The sequence below is a fragment of the Mesoplodon mirus genome, assembly GCF_964341445.2.
Source record: "Mesoplodon mirus genome assembly, chromosome: 13".
Lineage (NCBI taxonomy): Eukaryota > Metazoa > Chordata > Mammalia > Artiodactyla > Ziphiidae > Mesoplodon > Mesoplodon mirus.
Window position 1 is genome coordinate 9,709,233 of NC_138989.1, and position 20,750 is coordinate 9,729,982.

The following is a 20,750-nucleotide window of genomic DNA, read 5'->3' on the forward strand; positions in this document are numbered from 1 at the left end:
AATCATTTACCTTTCCACTGGTGGTGAGAGGGGGCTGGTGTTGCCAAAGACAATCTCTGGTAGATGCTAGGTCATGCTTTCCTGCTTAAACTCAAGACATCCATGAGGTGTCTGCTACCTGAATATCATAAACCTGTAGTCATGCAAAGACTGAAAATACAGAAACGTTCCTCCCCTAGTATTTCAACCCTATTCAATTAAAAATCCTTGAAAGGATAAATTTTTTCTTACCAGGATACTAAAAAAAAAAACTAATGTTTTAAGCTTGTGGCTTGCTTTGCTTTGTTTTAAAAACGGCTGTTCAGGAAAAGTTTCTCTGAACAAGGAGAGTATTAGGCATTTCCAAAACAGTCACATGTTTGCTTGGTATGCAAAAATTAATTTCTGAAACAACTCAATTTTTAAATTAACTCCAGCTTTCTTAAGCTGGGTTATATTTCCTTTTTAAAAACTGAATTATTTTCATATATATATATATATTTTTTAATGATTTTGTCTGGCACAAGGAAAAGATTGCTCAACAAGTCTACTCCCTTAACATGTATTCTTTAAAAAGTGTTTTACTGTTCAATTAAAATTAGTATAAAAAACCCAACTCACTGGCAAAGTAGAAAGAAGGGCTTGTCTCCTTGTTGTATGGTAATTTGGGACATGCTGAATTTGGGAAATAGAAAGGTTAATTAGCCTTTTAAGGTGTGCATTTTCCTAATTTTCTGGAAAGGTTGACATATTTAGTAATTTCTTTTTGTATTCACACATAACTCATTTTTCTTACTTTACAAGAGATGACAAGCACTTTAAACATCACTACAAAATTAAATAAGATAGGGCTGAAGCAAAAGACACTTTTCTTCTGTATTGGGTTGTCAAGTACCACATGCTCACTTACTTAAATGAAAGGAATAAAGTTATTATCTAATAAAAAGACCAACATTGCATTCCACTGAACAACCTTGATATAAATAATGTACCAAAACAAAATAATATTTACCAAGTTTAATTTAAAAGACTAATCCAATTTTGCAAATCATTAATAGAAATGTCACTTTACACCTTATTCTGTAAGGTGTTAACTAGGCATCTGGTAATGGATACAAAAATTCAGAAACCATAATATTAAACAAGGGTATGATATTTCTTATTAAACCGTCTACATAAAGGTGTGTGCGTGTGTGTGTCTGAGTACACTTGGAAGGATATGCACCAAAATGTTAACCGGTGATTGTAAGGGAGAAGATTAATAGGTGCACTTTAAATCTTTTTGCCTACTGTATTTTCGAATTTATTTGCATTAAACTACCAAAAATAAACCAAAAAAAGGATTCTGGATTTAACTCTTTCTGAGTAGAGAAAATTTCATTATTACTGTTTCTAAAAGGGAAAACAAAGTTAGACGAATGAAACCAAATGAGATGAATTGTAAGACTAGATGTTAAGGAAACAAAGAGTAACTTATTAGGAGGAAGAGGGCAGAGGCAATGATGAAAGTGAAGTTAAAGTTAAGGTCAAAGAGGGCTTCCCTGGTGGCGCAGTGGTTGAGAGTCCGCCTGCCAATGCAGGGGATACGGGTTCGTGCACCGGTCCCGGAAGATCCCACATGCCGCGAGGCGGCTGGGCCCGTGAGCCATGGCCGCTGAGCCTGTGCTCCGCAATGGGAGAGGCCACAACAGTGAGAGGCCCACATACCGCAAAAAAAAAAAAAAAAAAAGTTAAGGTCAAAGAGATGAAGTTTGTGATCAAAGTCCTTCCTAAGATATCTAGAAAGAGTACAAGGTCAACAATTCTTAGAATGTATCTCCTAATAATTTAAATGTTCAGTGATCTGTTAGCCTATTTATATTAAATACACCAAAAAATTTAAAAACAATAACCAGCCTTTCATTTTGTAGTCATTTCTATTCACAAAGGCTTTTGCTATGACCATAACAATGAATGACAAAAAGGTGACACACAATTGTCATTAACATCTGGGTGCATATTCTTTTGTTTGCATTAGAAGTTTAAAAAAACCTAGATAGGATGTAGCTTAAGAATAAATATAATTCATACTCAAAATATTTGGTTCCTTTTGGAATATAAAATATAAACTGTTCAAGGGAAATGAATATAAAATTAGCATTTCTATGCAAGTTTTGTCTTATAGTTTAAAATAACGTATTTAAAATTTGTCTATATTCAGCATAACTGGATTTGGAAGATCTAAAATAACTGAAATAAATTATGGCTTATTGTGGTAAAGAACAAACCAATTCATTTCCCAGTATTCTCTTTAGGGTATGAAGTATCTAAAACAGAACCAGCAACAATCATACCAAATCTACAGCTTTGCCCCTAGCTGCCCTCATCAACACACATCAATGAAATATAATACAATCTGTGTAAACTGCAGGAGAGTAATTCAGATTTGGTTGAGCAACTTTCTCCTGGTATCAAAGAACTAGCTTTGATGACTAATTCATTCCAGATTTCACTGGGCATTAGGTCTAGTATTTTGTTTCTTTGCAATATTTACTATTTACCCACACTTGAATGGACTTCAGGGTCTAAGATCAACTGCTTTTCAAATGGAAATATTCTGGGAAGGTAGTTCTAAAAACCATTAGTGCCTCAAATACAGTATTTACTGTACTGGCTGTTTCAAACCAATGAACATCCAATCAACAGACAAAGTCAGATGTTGGTAGTGAGTGAATATACACTGAGGAGAAAGAGCCTGCTTGACATCACAGTATTACTACAATGTCTCAAAGGTGTAGGCACACAAATAGCTATTCTCTAAAAGCAATGGAAATTTTAGCTCAAGTTTCAGATCTTATGCCGAGGGGAGTATCCCAGAAAATGGGAAGAAAGAAATGTTTTTTCCACTTGTTATGTCAAGATGTATTCAGAAATGTATAATATGTATAATAAACAATCATAATAAACTGTGTCACCTAAGACTTTAGCAAACTGGAAAATTATTGAAATGTATACAAATTGCATAAAAATTAGTGTGATAAATCAGTGGTGCCTTTTCACACATACTTAGTCCTGGTTAAGACAACTAAAGACAAGCCAATGATAGGCGATCACAATCAAAATCATAAGCCAAATCAGTATGTCAATGTTTCAATTAAATTATAGATGGGCTTCTTGAAAGAAATGTTTTTCAAAATGGAGCAATCACATCATTTTAATTTAAAGAGCACAATCAACAAGAGAAAATTTTAAGTGTGGAAAATTAAGATCTGACAAGTATTTTATTAAAAAAAAAAGCCTTTAATCATGTAAAATTCCTATCATTTGTGAACCAGTGGTAAAGGAGCATGCCTCCAGAAAGAAAACATTAGCAGTGGGTTCCAGGTGACAAGAATGATTGTTGCTGCCTGAGTCCTATTCCTATAAACCTACAAAATGTTATAAACTCTTATCTAAAGTTAAAAAAAATGAAAGCTTTTATATTCTTATTAGTCACTCAAAAAGTTTAGAGGTTTAAAAAATGAAATGTCCATGTAGTTACATGTAATATTAATTTCCTTTTCACAGTGGTTCACTTTTCAATTGTATGAATAAACTTAAATTTCTCTCCCTCTCCAAAAAACTGAAATGCCAATGGGAAAATCTGAATGACAGTACACGAGTTCTCAGAAAAGTTCAAAACAAAATTTAGATCTTAATAAACTGGTACTAATTAAAGGTGCATTTTGAAAAATATAATATGGGATGACCCATTAATTCTATATTACAAAATATAAGCGGAAATCTTATTTTAAATTCTAACGTTGAAAACAATATTATTTTATTACTTTAGACAGTTGCAAAGTTGACTTGCACAAAGTTCTCCGGCCACAAAACTAAGATGGTAATTTTGCTTATTACTCAGATATATCGTTTAATTTTATATAGAATACTTTTCATTTTCATTTTATCACTGTATACTCATTTAAAGTATGAATCTGTCAAAAACAGATCTAATATTACACAATTCCGACCACTTGAAATACAGCATGATGCAGAAACACAGTAGCATTGTAACAAATAGCAATAAAATATGCAATGTCAGTGACCCCCAGAGTAAGGAGTGAAGCAGAATGTTTTCTTGCTTTCATTACGGTAAAACTTTCTTGCATGCCTTAGGAAGGGTATACCAAATGATGTTACTGATGAGGAAGAGGAGAAAGATACCTTTCTCCACAAAAGATGCTTTTACACACATTATTACATTTTAGTTAAACAGAGACAATGGAACAGAGAGAAATTTCAAAGTAGAAATGATTTGCCAAGACTTATAGAGGTTGGAGAGAGAAATGGATTCATCTTTTCTTTAGATTCTTGACCCTCAATGTCATAAAAGGCAGAGTTATTCTTAAACAGAGCATCTTTTCAGAGCTTAAAAACACAGTAGGAATAGTCACACACATGGAAAAAGACAAAAAAAGTGCTTCCTACCATACATCGCATGCGTCTGCTCATGAGCCCCGTACTGAGTTGCTGAAGAAGATACTAAACCAGGCTGGGCATGTGTTGGTGGTGCCATCATTCTAGCATTACCCTGTATTACAGGACTATAGACATGAGGATGCTGTATTCAAACAAAAAATAAAGAAAAAACATTAAAGTACCAGATACAGTCAAGTAGATTTTAGTTATGTCTTAACTCCATGGTTTCCAGGTTTCCAGAAACAACTCCTAAAATTCTAAATCCTTTCTTGGCTAGAAAGGATTTAGCCTTTGAAACACTTATACTGATCAGCAACTTTCTATGAGGTTAAAAATGACCCCCAAATCCTTAGCTGCCTACCCCACCGTTAACATATAGCACAAAATATAAAGGAAAAACCCCTTTACCATACTAAAAGTTATTTCAATGGAACAACAGTTAAGAGTTATTAGGTCATATCAGGCTTACCTGAGACTGATAATGTGGCACATGCTGAACAAGAGGCTGATTTGGAAACTGCTGGGGACTATAGGCAACATATTGTGTGGAATAAGCTGGTGGGGTGGCCACAATTGGTGGGCCTGCTGCTGAGGCTGGGTGCATCATGGTACTCTGATGATGTTGGTCTTGCCGTTGTTGGGGCATATTTGGTACTGCAGGAAAAAAACGACATAATATTAGAGCACAGCAGCTCCTTATTAGCATAAAATACACGAACATGGTCCATAAGGCTCTGCATGATTGGGTCAAAGCCTACCTCTCCGATGCCATGTTATACCACACTCATCCCCCTTCAGCCACTATGGGCTGTTTTCCTATCATATATGCTATTCCTCAGCCTCAAACCCCAATCCCCTACTGCCAGGTTGGAAAATTTTTACTTGTCCATCAAGTGTCAGCTTGAGAGCAACATTCTCAGAGAGATACTCTGTGACGACCCCCGGACTTCATCAAGTCCCTGTAATTACAAGGCTTACAGCACTAGGAAACATTTCCCTCATACTTCTCATATACACCCTGTTTGAGACACTGAATTATGCCATTGCTAGAGAAGGGCACTGGATTTTATTCAAAGGAAAACAAAAGTACAACAAAAAAGCCAGAACAGACCCAACACTTAACTCCATCTTTCTAAATTTCCTACCACTGAACTCTTGCTTTCTCAAACATAGCATCACACGCTACCATGGAGCGCTTTTTAAAAACTGCAATAGCTCTTTTAAAACATTACTTTTTGTCTTTTATTACTCCACACAAATTTCTGCCTGTAATCTCCTCCCTTAAAGCTCTAGTTAACAATTTAGCTCAACTGTCATCTCCTCTGTATCGTCTTTCCCAGTCCCCCGCAAAACAGCTAGCTGCATGCTCTGTGTACCTTTTCCTCACATGTTTATTACAGCACTGGCTGTTGTCTGTGATGGGTTTATGGTGCTATGTTAACCAAGCCACTTGAGGGAAGAAGTTGTGAACCACTGCTTACAGCAAGCTACAAAGAATGTGTAACTTCACATGTTCACAAAATCATCAAAATTGGCTACACAGGTAACTGCTAATGTAGACACAGAATTTGTCTTTTCTTTTAATATTTGAAATTTTTTGCTAAAAATTTAATGACTGTTGCTGATACTTAGGAGAGCTAGTTATACACTGTGTTATCTAGTCAGAAAAGCAAACTTGAAAACAGAGAAAACCAATTAGGTAATATTGTTCTGAATTTAATCTTGAGATTCCCACATATTGAAAAAGTACACCCTTCTAGTAAAGAAAAGCCACCCCAAACTCAAATATCATTTTTATCACATGAAAGTTTGTCTAATTAAGCTAAATAAGCTTAACTTACTCACTATCACTATCTCTTTTCATACTTTACAACCCTCACATATTAAAATTTTTTTTCAAAAAGCCAGTCAAGTTTACTGATTTTTAAAAATAAAAAATTCTAGTTATAAAAACAATGCTTGGGACTTCCCTGGGGGCTCAGTAGTTAAGAATTCACCTGCCAATGCAGGGGACACAGGTTCGAGCCCTGGTCCGGGAAGATCCCACATGCCGCGGAGCAACTAAGCCTGTGCGCCACAACTACTGAGCCTGTGCTCTAGGGGCCACGAGCCACAACTACTGAACCCATGTGCTGCAGCTACTGAAGCCTGCACACCTAGAGCCCATACTCCGCAGAAGAGAAGCCACCGCAATGAGAAGCCTGCACGCAGCAACGAAGACACAGCACAGCCAAAAACTAAAAATTAAAAGAACAAAAAACAAAACAAACAATGCTTGAACAAAATCTTAAAAGATATAATACACAGAGATATATCTGGTTTTATGGTTGTATAACCCCCCACCCACCCAAACTGAATCTACCTTAATCTTAAACCACAGTTTAGACTGGCCATACTTCAGCCGTTTCCTTACGTCAATGATTTTCAACTGGCAGCAATTTTGCCTTTCAAGGGGCATTTGGCAACATCTGGAGACATTTTTGGTTGTCACAATTAGAGAAGGGGAGGATACTACTAGCATCTAATGGGCAGAGGCCAGGGATGCTAATAAACATCCTATAATGCACAGACCCCACCCCGTCTAACCCCACACACAAAGAATATCTGTCCCAAAATGTTCCTGACTTCAGCATATTTTCAAATACAACTAAATTTTTCTCACAGGACGCAAAAATGGTAACACTGCATTACGCACCAAGAAGACAAAGAGGTGGTTTTGTGAAAAAAGGCACTACTATCATGAAGGAAAGATATGCCTTATATGATCTATGGCTGCATTTCAGAAGCAAGTCCTTAATTTTCCATGTTATTTGAAGAGTAAATCAGCAGGATATAAGATTAACATAAAGACGGCAAATAGCCTTCATAGACATAGAAGATGCAATGGAAAAGATGAACCCACTTTACATTAACAATAAAAAAAGAAAATACCTAAGGCAAAAACTGAAGAAACACATAAAACCTTTAAGAGAAACTTAAAAATACTACTGAAGGGGCTTCCCTGGCGGTGCAGTGGTTAAGAATCCGCTTGCCAATGCAGGGAACCTGGGTTCAAGCCCTGGCCCGGGAAGATCCCACATGCCGCGGAGCAAGTAAGCCCGTGCGCCACAACTACTGAGCCCACGTGCCACAACTACTGAAGCCCATGTGCCTAGAGCCTGTGCTCCACAACAAGAGAAGCCACAACAATGAAAAGCCTGTGCACTGCAATGAAGAGTAGCCCCTGCTTGCCGCAACTAGAGAAAGCCCGTGCACAGCAATGAAGACCCAACACAGCCAAAAATAAAAACAAATAAAACAAACAAAACAACTACTGAAGGTGGAGAAGCAGATTTAAACAAGCAGAAAGGCATCATTTGTTCATGGATAGGAAGACAATATAAAGATAGCAATTCTCCTCTAAGTTAATTTCTAAATTATGTATTTATAAATTTAATGTAGTTCTAATGAAAATGCCAATTGGCAAACTGAATATTAAAACCCAGGAGTTCATACTAATAGAACAACAACAACAAACCCTCACTGGTCAACCTTTAGGGATAATAGGAAACCAACTCATTATTTTGAGAACTGCCTTGAAATGATGGGCAGTTTAGCTGCCTTTCTTTCACAAACTGTACCTCATGGTAACCAAATAGTTTGACAAGGTGAAGTTTTTCTTTATAGAAATAGTCCAGCTAATAATTGAAAAAGAGATGACAGAATGAGAATGCCATTTTGCAATCCTGAATGAAAGAATAAATCTAGCGCTAGAGAGTGATTGTCAGTGCTGCTAAAACAAACAGAGAAGAGCTGGTATGAAATGTTATCCTGGATAGATAAGGCAGCCAAGTTACTCCTACTATCCAGAAAAAAAAAAAAAAAAAAAAAGACACACAGACTCCTAATAAAAGTACACACATCATCTATGAAACATTCCAGGTTAAGTTTTAAAAAATACAAACTAATCTTTCTTATCTACAATCAGTTCACAAGGATTAGAGGGGACAGAGAAACACTTTAAACAATATCACAGGGACACAATCCATGAAATTCAGATGGTGGGAAAGAATACAGGACAAAACAAATTAGATTTAAATAAGATAGAAACGGAAAAAACTAAGGAGAAACCTGTAAGAGAGAGTTAACATTAAGAGAGAGAAACCAATCAAATGAAAAGTGTGGATTCTGGATTGTGGCTCAACAAGCCAGCTATTAAGAAAAATTCATAAGACAGTAAGAAAAACTTGTGCTCTACACATTTGATAGGAAGAAAAAACTGCTAATTTTTTTAGGTGTGAAAAATGGTATTTTAACTATGGTTTAAAAAAAGAAAGAGTCCACAACTCTGTGAGGGTATGAATGAACAAAACATGTTTTTAAAACTGTCATAATAAAAATTTACCACAACATAAAACAATTTAAAAAACTGACTTAAACATGATAAACAAATGCAATTTGTAAATCGCATTTGGATCCTAACTGGAACAAATTAACCATAAAAAAATATATTTAAAAAATAGCCACAGAAATTTGAGGATATAAGGGAATTACTGTTAAGTCTTTTTGGTGTGATAACGGTATTGTAATGTTTTATGTTTGTTTTTAAAAGACCCCTTATCTTTAAGAATTTTAAAATAAAGTATTTATAAATAAAATGGTGTATCCGGGATATGCTTCAAAACAATCTGAGAGGAGAGAGGTCCTGTAGATGAAACAAAATTGGCCATGAGTTTCTTTCTTTCTTTCTTTTTTTAAAAAAATAAATTTATTTATTTATTTTCTTTTTGGCTGCAATGGGTCTTCGTTGCTGCGCGTGGGCTTTCCCTGGTTGCAGTGGGGGGGGGCTACTCTTCGTTGTGGTGGGCAGGCTTCTCACTGCGGTGGCTTCTCTTGTTGCGGAGCATGGGCTCTAGGCTCAAGGGCTTCAGCAGTTGCAGCACACAGGCTCAGTAGTTGTGGCTTGTGGGCTCTAGAGTGCAGGCTCAGTAGTTCTGGTGCACAGGCTTAGTTGCTCCGCAGCATGTAGGATCTTCCCGGACCAGGGCTCAAACCCGTGTCCCCTGCATTGGCAGATGGATTCTTAACCACTGCGCCACGAAGGAAGTCCTGGCCATGAATTTCTAACTATTAAAGCTGACCGATGAGTTCTTTTACACTGTTGTACTAGTCTAACTGCTTACTTGTATATGTTTGAAATTTTCAGTAATAAAAACGTTCTTAAAAGCCAACTGATTTTTTTTTTTAGAGTAGTCAACCTGAATATCAAGTTCATATGGAAAAAAAAAAAACAAGAAAGAAAAAAGTCAAGAAAGCCTGAGGGGGGAAAAATCAATGTTGGGAGTGGATGGATGGGAAAGTAGTCTTAACAGTTTAACAGAATGGAAGAGAAAATCCAGATATAGATTTAACTACACATGGACACTTAATATATGATGAAAATGGCATTTCATATCAGTCTGTTCTCTGATCATAATGGAATGAAAAGTAAAAAATGGAAATACCCAAATATTTGGAAATTAAAAACACACTACTACCACAACATAATAAAGGCCATATATGACAAACCCACAGCCAACATCGTTCTCAATGGTGAAAAACTGAAACCATTTCCACTAAGATCAGGAACAAGACAGGGTTGCCACTGTTATTCGACATAGTTTTGGAAGTTTTAGCCACAGCAATCAGAGAAGAAAAAGAAATAAAAACAATCCAAACCGGAAAAGGAGAAGTAAAACTGTCACTGTTTGCAGATGACATAATACTATACATAGAGAATCCTAAAGATGCTACCAGAAAACTACCAGAGCTAATCAATGAATCTGGTAAAGCAGCAGGATACAAAATTAATGCACAGAAATCTCTTGCATTCCTATACACTAACAACAAAAAATCTGAACGAGAAATTAAGGAAACAATTCCATTTAGTATTGCAACGAAAAGAATAAAATACCTAGGAATAAACATTCCTAAGGAGACAAAAGACCGGTATGCAGAAAACTATAAGACACTAATGAAAGAAATCAAAGATGACACAAACAGATGGCGAGATATACCATGTTCTTGGATTGGAAGAATCAATATTGTGAAAATGACAATACTACCCAAAGCAATCTACAGATTCAATGCAATCCCTATCAAATTACCAGTGGCATTTTTTACAGAACTAGAACAAAAAATCTTAAAATTTATATGGAGACACAAAAGACCCCGAATAGCCAAAGCAGTCTTGAGGGGAAAAAACAGAGCTGGTGGAATCAGATTCCTTGACTTCAGACTATACTACAAAGCTACAGTAATCAAGACAATATGGTACTGGCACAAAAACAGAAATATAGATCAATGGAACAGGATAGAAAGCCCAGAGATAAACCCACGCACATATGGTCACCTTATCTTTGATAAAGGAGGCAAGAATATACAATGGAGAAAAGACAGCCTCTTCAATAAGTGGTGCTGGGAAAGCTGGACAGCTACATGTAGAAGAATGAAATTAGAACACTCCCTAACACCATACACAAAAATAAACTCAAACTGGATTAAAGACCTAAATGTAAGGCCAAACACTATAAAACTCTTAGAGGAAAATATAGGCAGAACACTCTATGACATAAATCATAGCAAGATCCTTAATGACCCACCTCCTAGAGAAATGGAAATAAAAACAAACAAACAAACAAAAAAAACAAATGGGATGTAATGAAACTTAAAAGCTTTTGCACAGCAAAGGAAACCATAAACAAGATGAAAAGACAACCCTCAGAATGGGAGAAAATATTTGCAAAAGAAGCAACTGACAAAGGATTAATCTCCAAAATATATAAGCCACTCATGCAGCTCAATATCAAAAAGACAAACAACCCAATCCAAACATGGGCAGAAGACATTTCTCCAAAGATACACAGATTTCCAACAAATATGTGAAAGGATGCTCAACATCACTAATCATTAGAGAAATGCAAATCAAAACTACAATGAGGTATCACCAGTCAGAATGGTCATCACAACAGTCAGAATGGCCATCATCAAAAAATCTACAAACAATAAATGCTGGAGAGGGTGTGGAGAAAAGGGAACCCTCTTGCACTGTTGATGGGAATGGAAATTGATACAGCCACTATGGAGAACAGTATGGAGGTTCCTTAAAAGACTAAAAATAGAACTACCATGTGACCCAGCAATCCCACTACTGGGCATATACCCTGAGAAAACCGTAATTCAAAGAGTCATGTACCACAATGTTCACTGCAGCTCTATTTACAATAGCCAGGACATGGAAGCAACCTAAGTGTCCATCAACAGATTAATGGATAAAGAAGATGTGGCACATATATAAAATGTAATTATTACTCAGCCATAAAAAGAAATGAAACTGAGTTATTTGTAGTGAGGTGGATGGACCTAGAGTCTGTTATACAGAGTGAAGTAAGCCAGAAAGAGAAAAACAAATACGCTAACATATATATACGGATTCTAAAAAAAAATGTTCTGATGAAACTAAGGGCAGGACAGTAATAAAGACACAAACGTAGAGAGTGGACTTAAGGACACGGGGAGGGGAAAGGGTAAGCTGGGATGAAGTGAGAGAGTGGCACTGACATATATACACGACCAAATGTAAAACAGATAGCTAGTGGGAAGCAGCCACATAGCACAGCGAGATCAGCTCCGTGCTTTGCGACCACCTAAAGGGGTGGGATAGGGAGAGTGGGAGGGAGACACAAGAGGGAGGAGATATGGGGATATATGTATACGTATAGCTGATTCACTCTGTTATACAGCAGCAACTAGCAGAAAAATGTAAAGCAATTATATTCCAATAAAGATGTTAAAAAACAAAACAAAACAAAACACTACTAAATAGCCCATTGGTCAAAGAAGAAATCATAAGACAGAAAATATTCTGAATGAAATATGAAAATAAAACACATCAAGTTTTAGGGATGTAGCTAAAGTAATGATTAGAAATGTATAGCTTTAAATGCTTCTTTTTTTTTTTTTTTTTTTTTTTGCGGTACGCGGGCCTCTCACTGTTGTGGTCTCTCCCGTTGGGGAGCACAGGCTCCGGACGCGCAGGCTCAGCGGCCATGGCTCACGGGCCCAGCCTCTCCGCGGCATGTGGGATCTTCCCGGACCAGGGCACGAACCCGTGTCCCCTGCATCGGCAGGCAGACTCTCAACCACTGCGCCACCAGGGAAGCCCCCTAATAGAATAGAATAGAAGCCCCCTTCTATTCTAATAAAGAAAGTTTTAAAATCAATGATCTAAGCAACTGCCTTATAGAAAAGGGACGGAAAATTAAATCCAAAGAAAACAAAGGAAGGAAATGATGAAGAGAAAAGTCAATGAAAGTACTGGGTTGGCCAAAACGTTTGTTTGGTTTTATTCTGTACAATGGCTCTAGTACTGCTTAGCTGTCTGTAACTTCACTCGAAACAATTTTGTTAGACTGTATTGTGGCAGCTGTCACATCAGTGTGCGTTTTTAAAAAAACTTATCAAAATTGGTAATTTTTGTGTAATCATTTTAATACTGAAGATGGAAGGAAAAAAAGCAACATTTTTAGCATACTATGCTTTATTACTTCAAGCAAGGTAAAAACGCAACTGAAATGCAAAAAAAAAGATTTGTGTAGTGTACGGAGAAGGTGCTATGACTGATTGAATCTGTCAAAAGTGATTTGCGAAGTTTTGTGCTGGAGATTTCTTGCTGGATGATGCTCCACGGTCGGGTACATCAGTTGAGGCTGATAGCGATCAAATCGAGATATTAACTGAGAACAATCAACATTCTACCATGTGGGAAATAGCCAATACACTCAAAATGTGCAAATCAAGTGATGAAAATCATTTGCACCAGCTTGGTTATGTGAATCGCTTTGATGCTTGGGTTCCATATAGGTTAGGCAAAAAAAACCTCCTTGACTGTATTTCCGCATGCGATTCTCTACTTGAACATAATGAAAACGTTCTGCTTTTAAAACAAATTGTGACGGGCGATGAAAAGGAGATACTGTACAATAATGTGGAATGGAAGAGATCGTCAGGCAAACAAAATGAACCACCACCAACTACACCAAAGGCCCGTCTTCATCCAAAGAAGGTGATGTTGTATAAATGGTGGGATTGGAAGGGAGTCCTCTATTATGAGCTCCTTCTGGAAAACTAAACGATTAATTCCAACAAGTACTACTCTCAATTAGACCAACTGAAAGCAGCACTCGACGAACTGCGTTGGGTCCTAGTTGCTGCGTGCTGGCTTTCTCTAGTTGCAGTAAGTGGGGGCTACTCTTCGTTGTGGTGCGCGGGCTTCTCACTTTGGTGGCTTCTCTTGTTGCAAGCACGGGCTCTAGAGCGCAGGCTCAGTAGTTGTGGCGCACGGGCCTAGCTGCTCCGCGGTATGTGGGATCTTCCTGGATCAGGGATGTAACCCATGTCCCCCGCACAGGCGGGCAGATTCTCAACCACTGGGCCACCGGCAAAGTCCCTGTGTCTTATTTTTACTTAAAAAACCGAAGGAACTTTTTGGCCAAGACAATAGAAGCTGGCCTTTGAAAAGGTCAGTAAGTCTCTAACAAGACTGATCAATAAAAGAGGGGGAAAAGACATAAATTATCAATACCAGAAGTGAAAGACAGAGCATCACTACAGATCCTAAAGACATTAAAAAGATAAAGGAATATTATGAACAACTTTATGCCATTAAATCTGGTAAATTAGATGAGACAGCCAGCATTAACTTGGTATCAAGATCCTACAAGGACACTACAAAGCAAAGCAAACTACAGACCAACATCCACCATGAACACAGACAAAAACCTCTTTAATAAAATACTATCAAGTCATACACAGGAAAACATATAAAGATAGTACACCATGACTAAGCGTATAAACGGGGTGCCAGGAATGCAAAGCTGGTTCGATATTCAAAAATCAATCAGACTTCCTTGGTGGCGCAGCAGTTAAGATTCCGCTGCCAATGCAGGGGACACGGGGCTTGAGCCCTGGTCCGGGAAGATCCCACATGCCACGGAGTGACTAAGCCCGTGTGCCACAACTACTGAGCCTGTGCTCCAGAGCCTGCGAGCCACAACTACTGAGCCTGCATGCCACAACTACTGAAGCCTGCATGCCTAGAGCCCATGCTCCGCAATGTGAGAAGCCACAGCAACTAGAAGCTGGCACACTGCCACGAAGAGAAGCCCCTGCTCGCTGCAACTAGAGAAAGCCGACGCGCAGCAACGAAGACCCAACGCAGCCACAAATAAATAAATAAATTTATTTTTTTTAAAAAGCCACTGAAGTGTTCAATTAAAAAAAATCAATGTAATTCTTCAAAATAACACAGCAAATCAGAAAAACCATATGATCAGCATAAGAGATGCTTAAGTATTTGACACAATTCAATAACCATTCATCACTAAAAAATAAAACAAAAAACATCCCCAGCAAGGTATGAATTGAAACCACAACTAACACTATACCAAAGGGTGAAAGATACTGTTTCACCCCTCAGATCAGGGGCATGGTAAGGAATGCATCCCTTCTATTCAGTAAGTAATGTATTAGAAGACCCAGCCAGTGTAGTACGGTTAAAAAAAAAGACAGATACACTGACTGGATTATGATTGTGTACATAGAAAAGTCTAAGTAAGTCTAAAAAGAAGCTATTAGAAACAACAGATGGGTTTAGCAAAGTGGCAAGACACAAGGTTGATAGTAAAAAATCTAGTGTATCCCTATATACTAGGTAAACAAATGCTGAAAAGTTTACGCCATAAAAAAATTAAATACTAAGTGATAAATTTAAGTAAACAAATGCAAAACTTATACAATGAAAACTACAAAATATTGGTGAAATTGAACACTTAAATAAATGGAGAAATACAACATGCTTGTGGATTGGAAAATTAAATATCGTTAAAGGGGGTCAATTCCCCCACAAACTGATCTTCAGATACAGACACATAGTTCCAAGCTGATTCTACAGTTTATTTGGAAATGTAAAGAACCTAGAATATCTAAAACAATTTTAACCAAGACGAATAAAACTGGAGGACTTCCATGAACTGATTCTAAGATTTACTATAAAGTAACAATAATTAAAAAGCGAGTACTGGCATGAGGATACACAGATTAACACAACAAAATAGTTCAGGAATAGATCACACATATACAGACAACTGAATTCTATGAAGATGCCAAGATAATTTAACAGCAAAACAGAGGCTGGTGTTGGGAAAACTGGATATATATACATGGAAAAAAAAAAAAAAACCCAACGAACTGCTACATTTACCTCATGCCCTACACAAAAACTAACTTCAGGTCGATCATACAGCTAATTGTAAAAGCTAAAGCTTGTATTAAACTTCTGGAAGAAACATAAAAATATTCACAACTTGGGGCAGGCAAAGGCTTCTTAGTTATGATATAAGAAAGCATGAATCATAAGAGAAAAACATGATAAATGGGACTTCATCAAAATAAACAACACAGGCTCTTTGAAAATATTCATAATACCTATACCTGATAAAGGATTTGTATTTAGAATATATAAATAACGGTTACAACTAATAGTAAGAAAACAAACCAAAAGTAAATAAAGGAAAAAGATTTGAACACTTTGCAAAAGAAGACTGACAGCTAATAAACACATGAAAAGATGTTCACAATCAGTAATCATTAAAGAAATGCACATTAAAACCACAGTGAGGTAGCGTAACACACTCATCAGACGGGGTAAAATTAAAAAGACAGACAAGGGACTTCCCTGGTGGTGCAGTGGACAGGACTCCGTGCTCCCAATGCAGACGGCCTGGGTTCGATCCCTGGTCAGGGAACTAGATCCCACATGCATGCTGCAACTAAGAGTTCGCATGCCACAACTAAGGAGCCCTCATGCCGCAACTAAGGAATTGGCGAGCCACAACTAAGGAGCCCACCTGCCGCAACTAAGACCTGGTGCAACCAGATAGATAGATAGATAAATAAATAAGCCAGAAAATCGTTGGCAAGGATGCAAAGCAATTGTAACTCTCATACATGGCTGATCAGTTGAAATGTAAAATGACACCATCACTTTGGAAAACAATTTACCAGTTACTTATTAATTTAAAATTGCATTCACCATACAACTAAAAAATTCTAGTTCTAGATATTTAACCAAGAGAAATGAAAGCAAATGTTCACACAAACACTTGTACAAAAATGTTCTTAACAGCTTTATTCACAACAGCCAGAAACAGAAAATAATACAAATACCCATCAACTGGTAATGGGTAAACTGTGGTAAAATGGAATGCTCTTCAGCAATAAAAAGGAATAAACGGATACAGATGATAATATGAAATATTCTCAAATTATTATGTTGTTTAAGCCAGACACAAAAAATACAATACACGATTCCATTTACTAAATAAAAAATATCTAGAGAAGTCAAATCTAATCTACAGTAAGAGAAAGCAGAACAGTGGTTGCCTGGAGTGGGTGGCACTGGAGTACAGTTTTCATCAAAATGTACACTTAAAAGAAAGACATTTTGTTGTATGTAAATTACAGAACAATAAAACTGGTTAACAATTTTGGATAGCCATTTGGAACAAGATAAACTGGATTCATACCTTATACTGTGTATAAGGTAAGTTCCAAATCAATCAGAAATTTAAATGTAAAAAAGAGGGAGTTATATAAATTCTAGAAAGCATATGAATTCTTTTACTACATGAGCGGGCAAAAATCTTAAAAATCATAAATCAAAAAATCAAAAGGTAAATCACAGGAGAAAGTCATAACACTTCTAGGAAAAAACCAACCACAGGAGAAAATCTTTGCAACCTTGGAGTATGCAAATAGAGGAAACAAAAACACAACCATAGAAGAAAAATTGATCAAATGGACTCCAAAATGAATAAATAAGCCATAGACTACAAGAAAATGTTTGAAATACAGAAAAAGGAATTATATTCACCCATACTCCTACAACTCAGTAAGATAACTCAATTAAAAAAAGTATAAGGGGGCTTCCCTGGTGGCGCAGTGGTTGAGAGTCCGCCTGCCGATGCAGGGGACGCGGGTTCATGCCCCGGTCCGGGAAGATCCCACATGCCGCGGAGCGGCTAGGCCAGTGAGCCATGGCCACTGAGCCTGCGCGTCCGGAGCCTGTGCTCCGCAATGGGAGAGGCCGCAACAGTGAGAGGCCCATGTACCACACAAAAAAAAAAAAAAAAAAAAAAAAAAAAAAAGTATAAGGAAAATCTTGATACAGTGATATATAGTAATTTCTAGGAATATGATGCCTTCAAACAAAAAAACTCATGGGTGCGGAACACTACATATAGTGTGCTTCGTTTTATGTATGAGGGAAGAAAAATAAATGTCAACAAGGATGCCATGACAATTTAATGAGGAAAGAACAGTCTTTTCAACCAATGGTGCTGGGATAACTGGATATCCACACGCAAAAGAATGAATGTGGACCCCATCCTCATACTATACAGAAAACTTACCTCAGAATGTATCACCAACCTAAATGTTAGAGCTGAACTATAAAACTCTTAGAAGAAATCACAGTGTATCTTTGTGACCTTGAGTCAGGAAATGGTTTCCTAGTATGACACCAAAAGCAAAAGCAACAACAAAAATACAAATAAATCGAAGTTCCATCAAAATTAAACAACTTCTGTGCTGCAAAGGACACCATCAAGCAAGTAAAAAGACAACCCATAAAATGGAGAAAATACCTGTAAATCCTGTATCTGACAAAAGATTTGTATACAGACTATATAAAGACAAATAACTTAATTAAAAACTAGGTCAAATATGTGAATAAACATTTCTCCAGAGAAGATATGCAAATGGTCAATGAACACATGAAAATATGTTCAACATCTTCAGTCACTAGGGAAATACAAATCAAAACCATAATGAAATACTATTTTATAACCACTAGGATTATAACAGATAACAAGTGCTGGTGAGGATGTGGAGAAACTGGGACCCTTGTACACTACTGGTAGGAATAAAAAATGGTGCAGCCACTCTGGAAAACAGTGTGGCAGTTTCAACGCTAATTCCACTCCAAGAGAAATGAAAACATAAGTCCTCACAAAAACTGTACACTAACGTTCAGCATTATTTCACAATAGTCAAAAGTGGGAACAACCCGAAGAAGCATCAACTGATGAATGGATAAATAAAATATGGTATCTATACAATGGAATATTATTCATCCATAAAAAGGAATGAAGTACTGATATATGCTCCAACATGGATGAACCTTGAAAACACTATGCTAAGTGAAAGAACTCAGTCACAAAGACTGCATTCAATATGATTTCATTCATATGAAATATCCAGAATAGGCAAATCTATAGAGAAAAGAAGGTAGATTAGCATGTCTAGGGTATGAGTGTATATGCGCATGGGGTGGGAGGGGAACAATTACTAAAAGGTATGAGGTTTCTTTTTGGAGTGATGAAAATGTTTTAAAATTGACTGTGGTGATGACTGGGCAACTCCGAGAATACCTTAAAACCCACCGAACTGTATACTTCAAAGGGATGAATTTTATGGCATTCGAATTACAGCTGACCCTTGAACAACAGAAGTTTGAACTGTGTGGGTCACTTACACGCAGATTTTTTTCAACAGTAAGTACTATAGCACTAAACGATACACTGTTGGTTGATCTAGAACTATGGACATGGAGGACTGACTATAAATTATATTCAGTTTTTGACTGCACAAGGGTCAGTGTCCCTAACCCCTGGGTTGTTCAAAGGTCAACTATATGTCCTAAATAGAACCATTTAAAAAAAACAGAATGTATTATTTGCAAAGAAATAAATGTATACTTGCAAAAATAGACACTGTAAGGATATATAGAAAGTAACTTTAAATGATCACCTGCTGGTGATGGAAGGGATGATCCACATCTGGGATGGAAGTGATGAGGAAAGGACAAATGAAGAGACTGGGATGAAAGCAAGACTTTTCTGAATAATCTTTTTATGTAATTTCCACTTTGAAAATATGTATTTCACACATAAAAAATAAAATAAATAAAAAAACTATCCTTACAAATGATAACGAACTCAATCAGATTAACCTACCTATGTGTCAAACTGTTGGCATAACTCGGTGACTATAGAAAATAGTATTTTGGAAGTAACAAGGGCAGCAACTCCTGACTCTGAAAATTGGCACTTAAAGAATTCTTAGTGAGATACTAAAGAAATCTTAAATTTTATTCTGTAGTCCAGGAGTTAGACAACAAATAGTTCGGAAACATCTAATACACATTATAGGAAAATGTAAATAAGCCAGCCTCTAAGATGGCCCCCAGTGATCCCGCCACCTGGTATTCACACCCTTATGCAGTCCCCTCCCACATGCACCACATTTGCTCTGCCTGATCTATATAGCAAATGACAGAAGTTAAGATACGTCACTTCCAAGGTTAGATTGTTAAACAAACTGTTGTTTCCATTTAGGTCAGTTTCTCTCTGAATACTCATTGTGGGAGAAGCCAGCTGCCATGTTATTATGACCAGAACTATCCTGCCAACAGCTCTGAATCTGGAAGCAGATCCACCAGCCCCAGTTCAGATAACCACTGCTGTAGCCAACATCTTGTCTGCAACTTCTTAAGAGACTCTAAGGCAGAACCACCTAGCTAAGTAGCTCCTGGATTCCTGACCCTCAGAAACGAAGTGAAATAATATATGTTTGTTGTTTTAGGCAGCTAAGCTTTGTGGTAATTTGTTCAAAGACAGATATTAACTCAACAGCAATGAATATATCCAATAACCAGAAAACAGTTTCTAAATACTATATCCCAGCAAAGAGAATGAGGGTTGCTTGGAGGATTACTGATCCAGGCCTAGAGTTAGAAGATTAGCCTGAGACATCATATTTGTAGCAGAAAGGAAGCTATCAGAGACAAATGAGTAGTACCCAAAGGACACAGGAGCCAACTTGAAGGGATTACCATCGATCAAAGATGGGACAATGGGAGCAGCAAAAAAAATAATAATTGACTGAAATACAATGAATATATAAAATTATATGAAAATCCATGTATTCATAACTTGCCTGTACAAACTATTTCAGGATACCCAAACAGCCCTTGTTAAAAAGAATAGTCCCTTACAGAATGATTCTAGCTAATAAATGGAGAAGAAATACTAGAAATTTAGAAATCGCTGTTTTCAAACTCCTAATTACAGTGATTTCCAAAGTATGGCCCTGTACCAGCAGGATCACTAGGGAATTGGTTTTTTTTATAAATTGCACTAGGAAAGTAAATTCTCAGGCTATGCCCCAAACCTACTGAATTAGAAATTCTGGGG

At 37.0% G+C, this 20,750-nt stretch overlaps 1 protein-coding gene across 12 annotated transcripts in view; it reads right to left on the reverse strand.

The window, feature by feature from the left end:
• ATXN2 (ataxin 2) overlaps positions 1-20,750 on the reverse strand; it is a 134,690-nt gene that overhangs the window by 18,181 nt on the left and 95,759 nt on the right. For 10 of the 12 annotated variants that reach the window (XR_014295781.1, XM_082641222.1, XM_082641220.1 and 7 more), the window contains exons 19-21: positions 4,889-5,073; positions 4,429-4,561; positions 601-654 (exon numbers count right to left, since the gene is read on the reverse strand). Coding sequence is in view for 11 of the 12 variants with exons in the window: in XM_082641222.1 (XP_082497348.1) it covers positions 601-654; positions 4,429-4,561; positions 4,889-5,073 (372 nt within the window). In the remaining variant the exon portion in view is untranslated. The remainder of the gene's footprint in view (positions 1-600; positions 655-4,428; positions 4,562-4,888; positions 5,074-20,750) is intronic. The other 2 variants (XM_082641214.1, XM_082641223.1) reach the window with 1 other exon arrangement.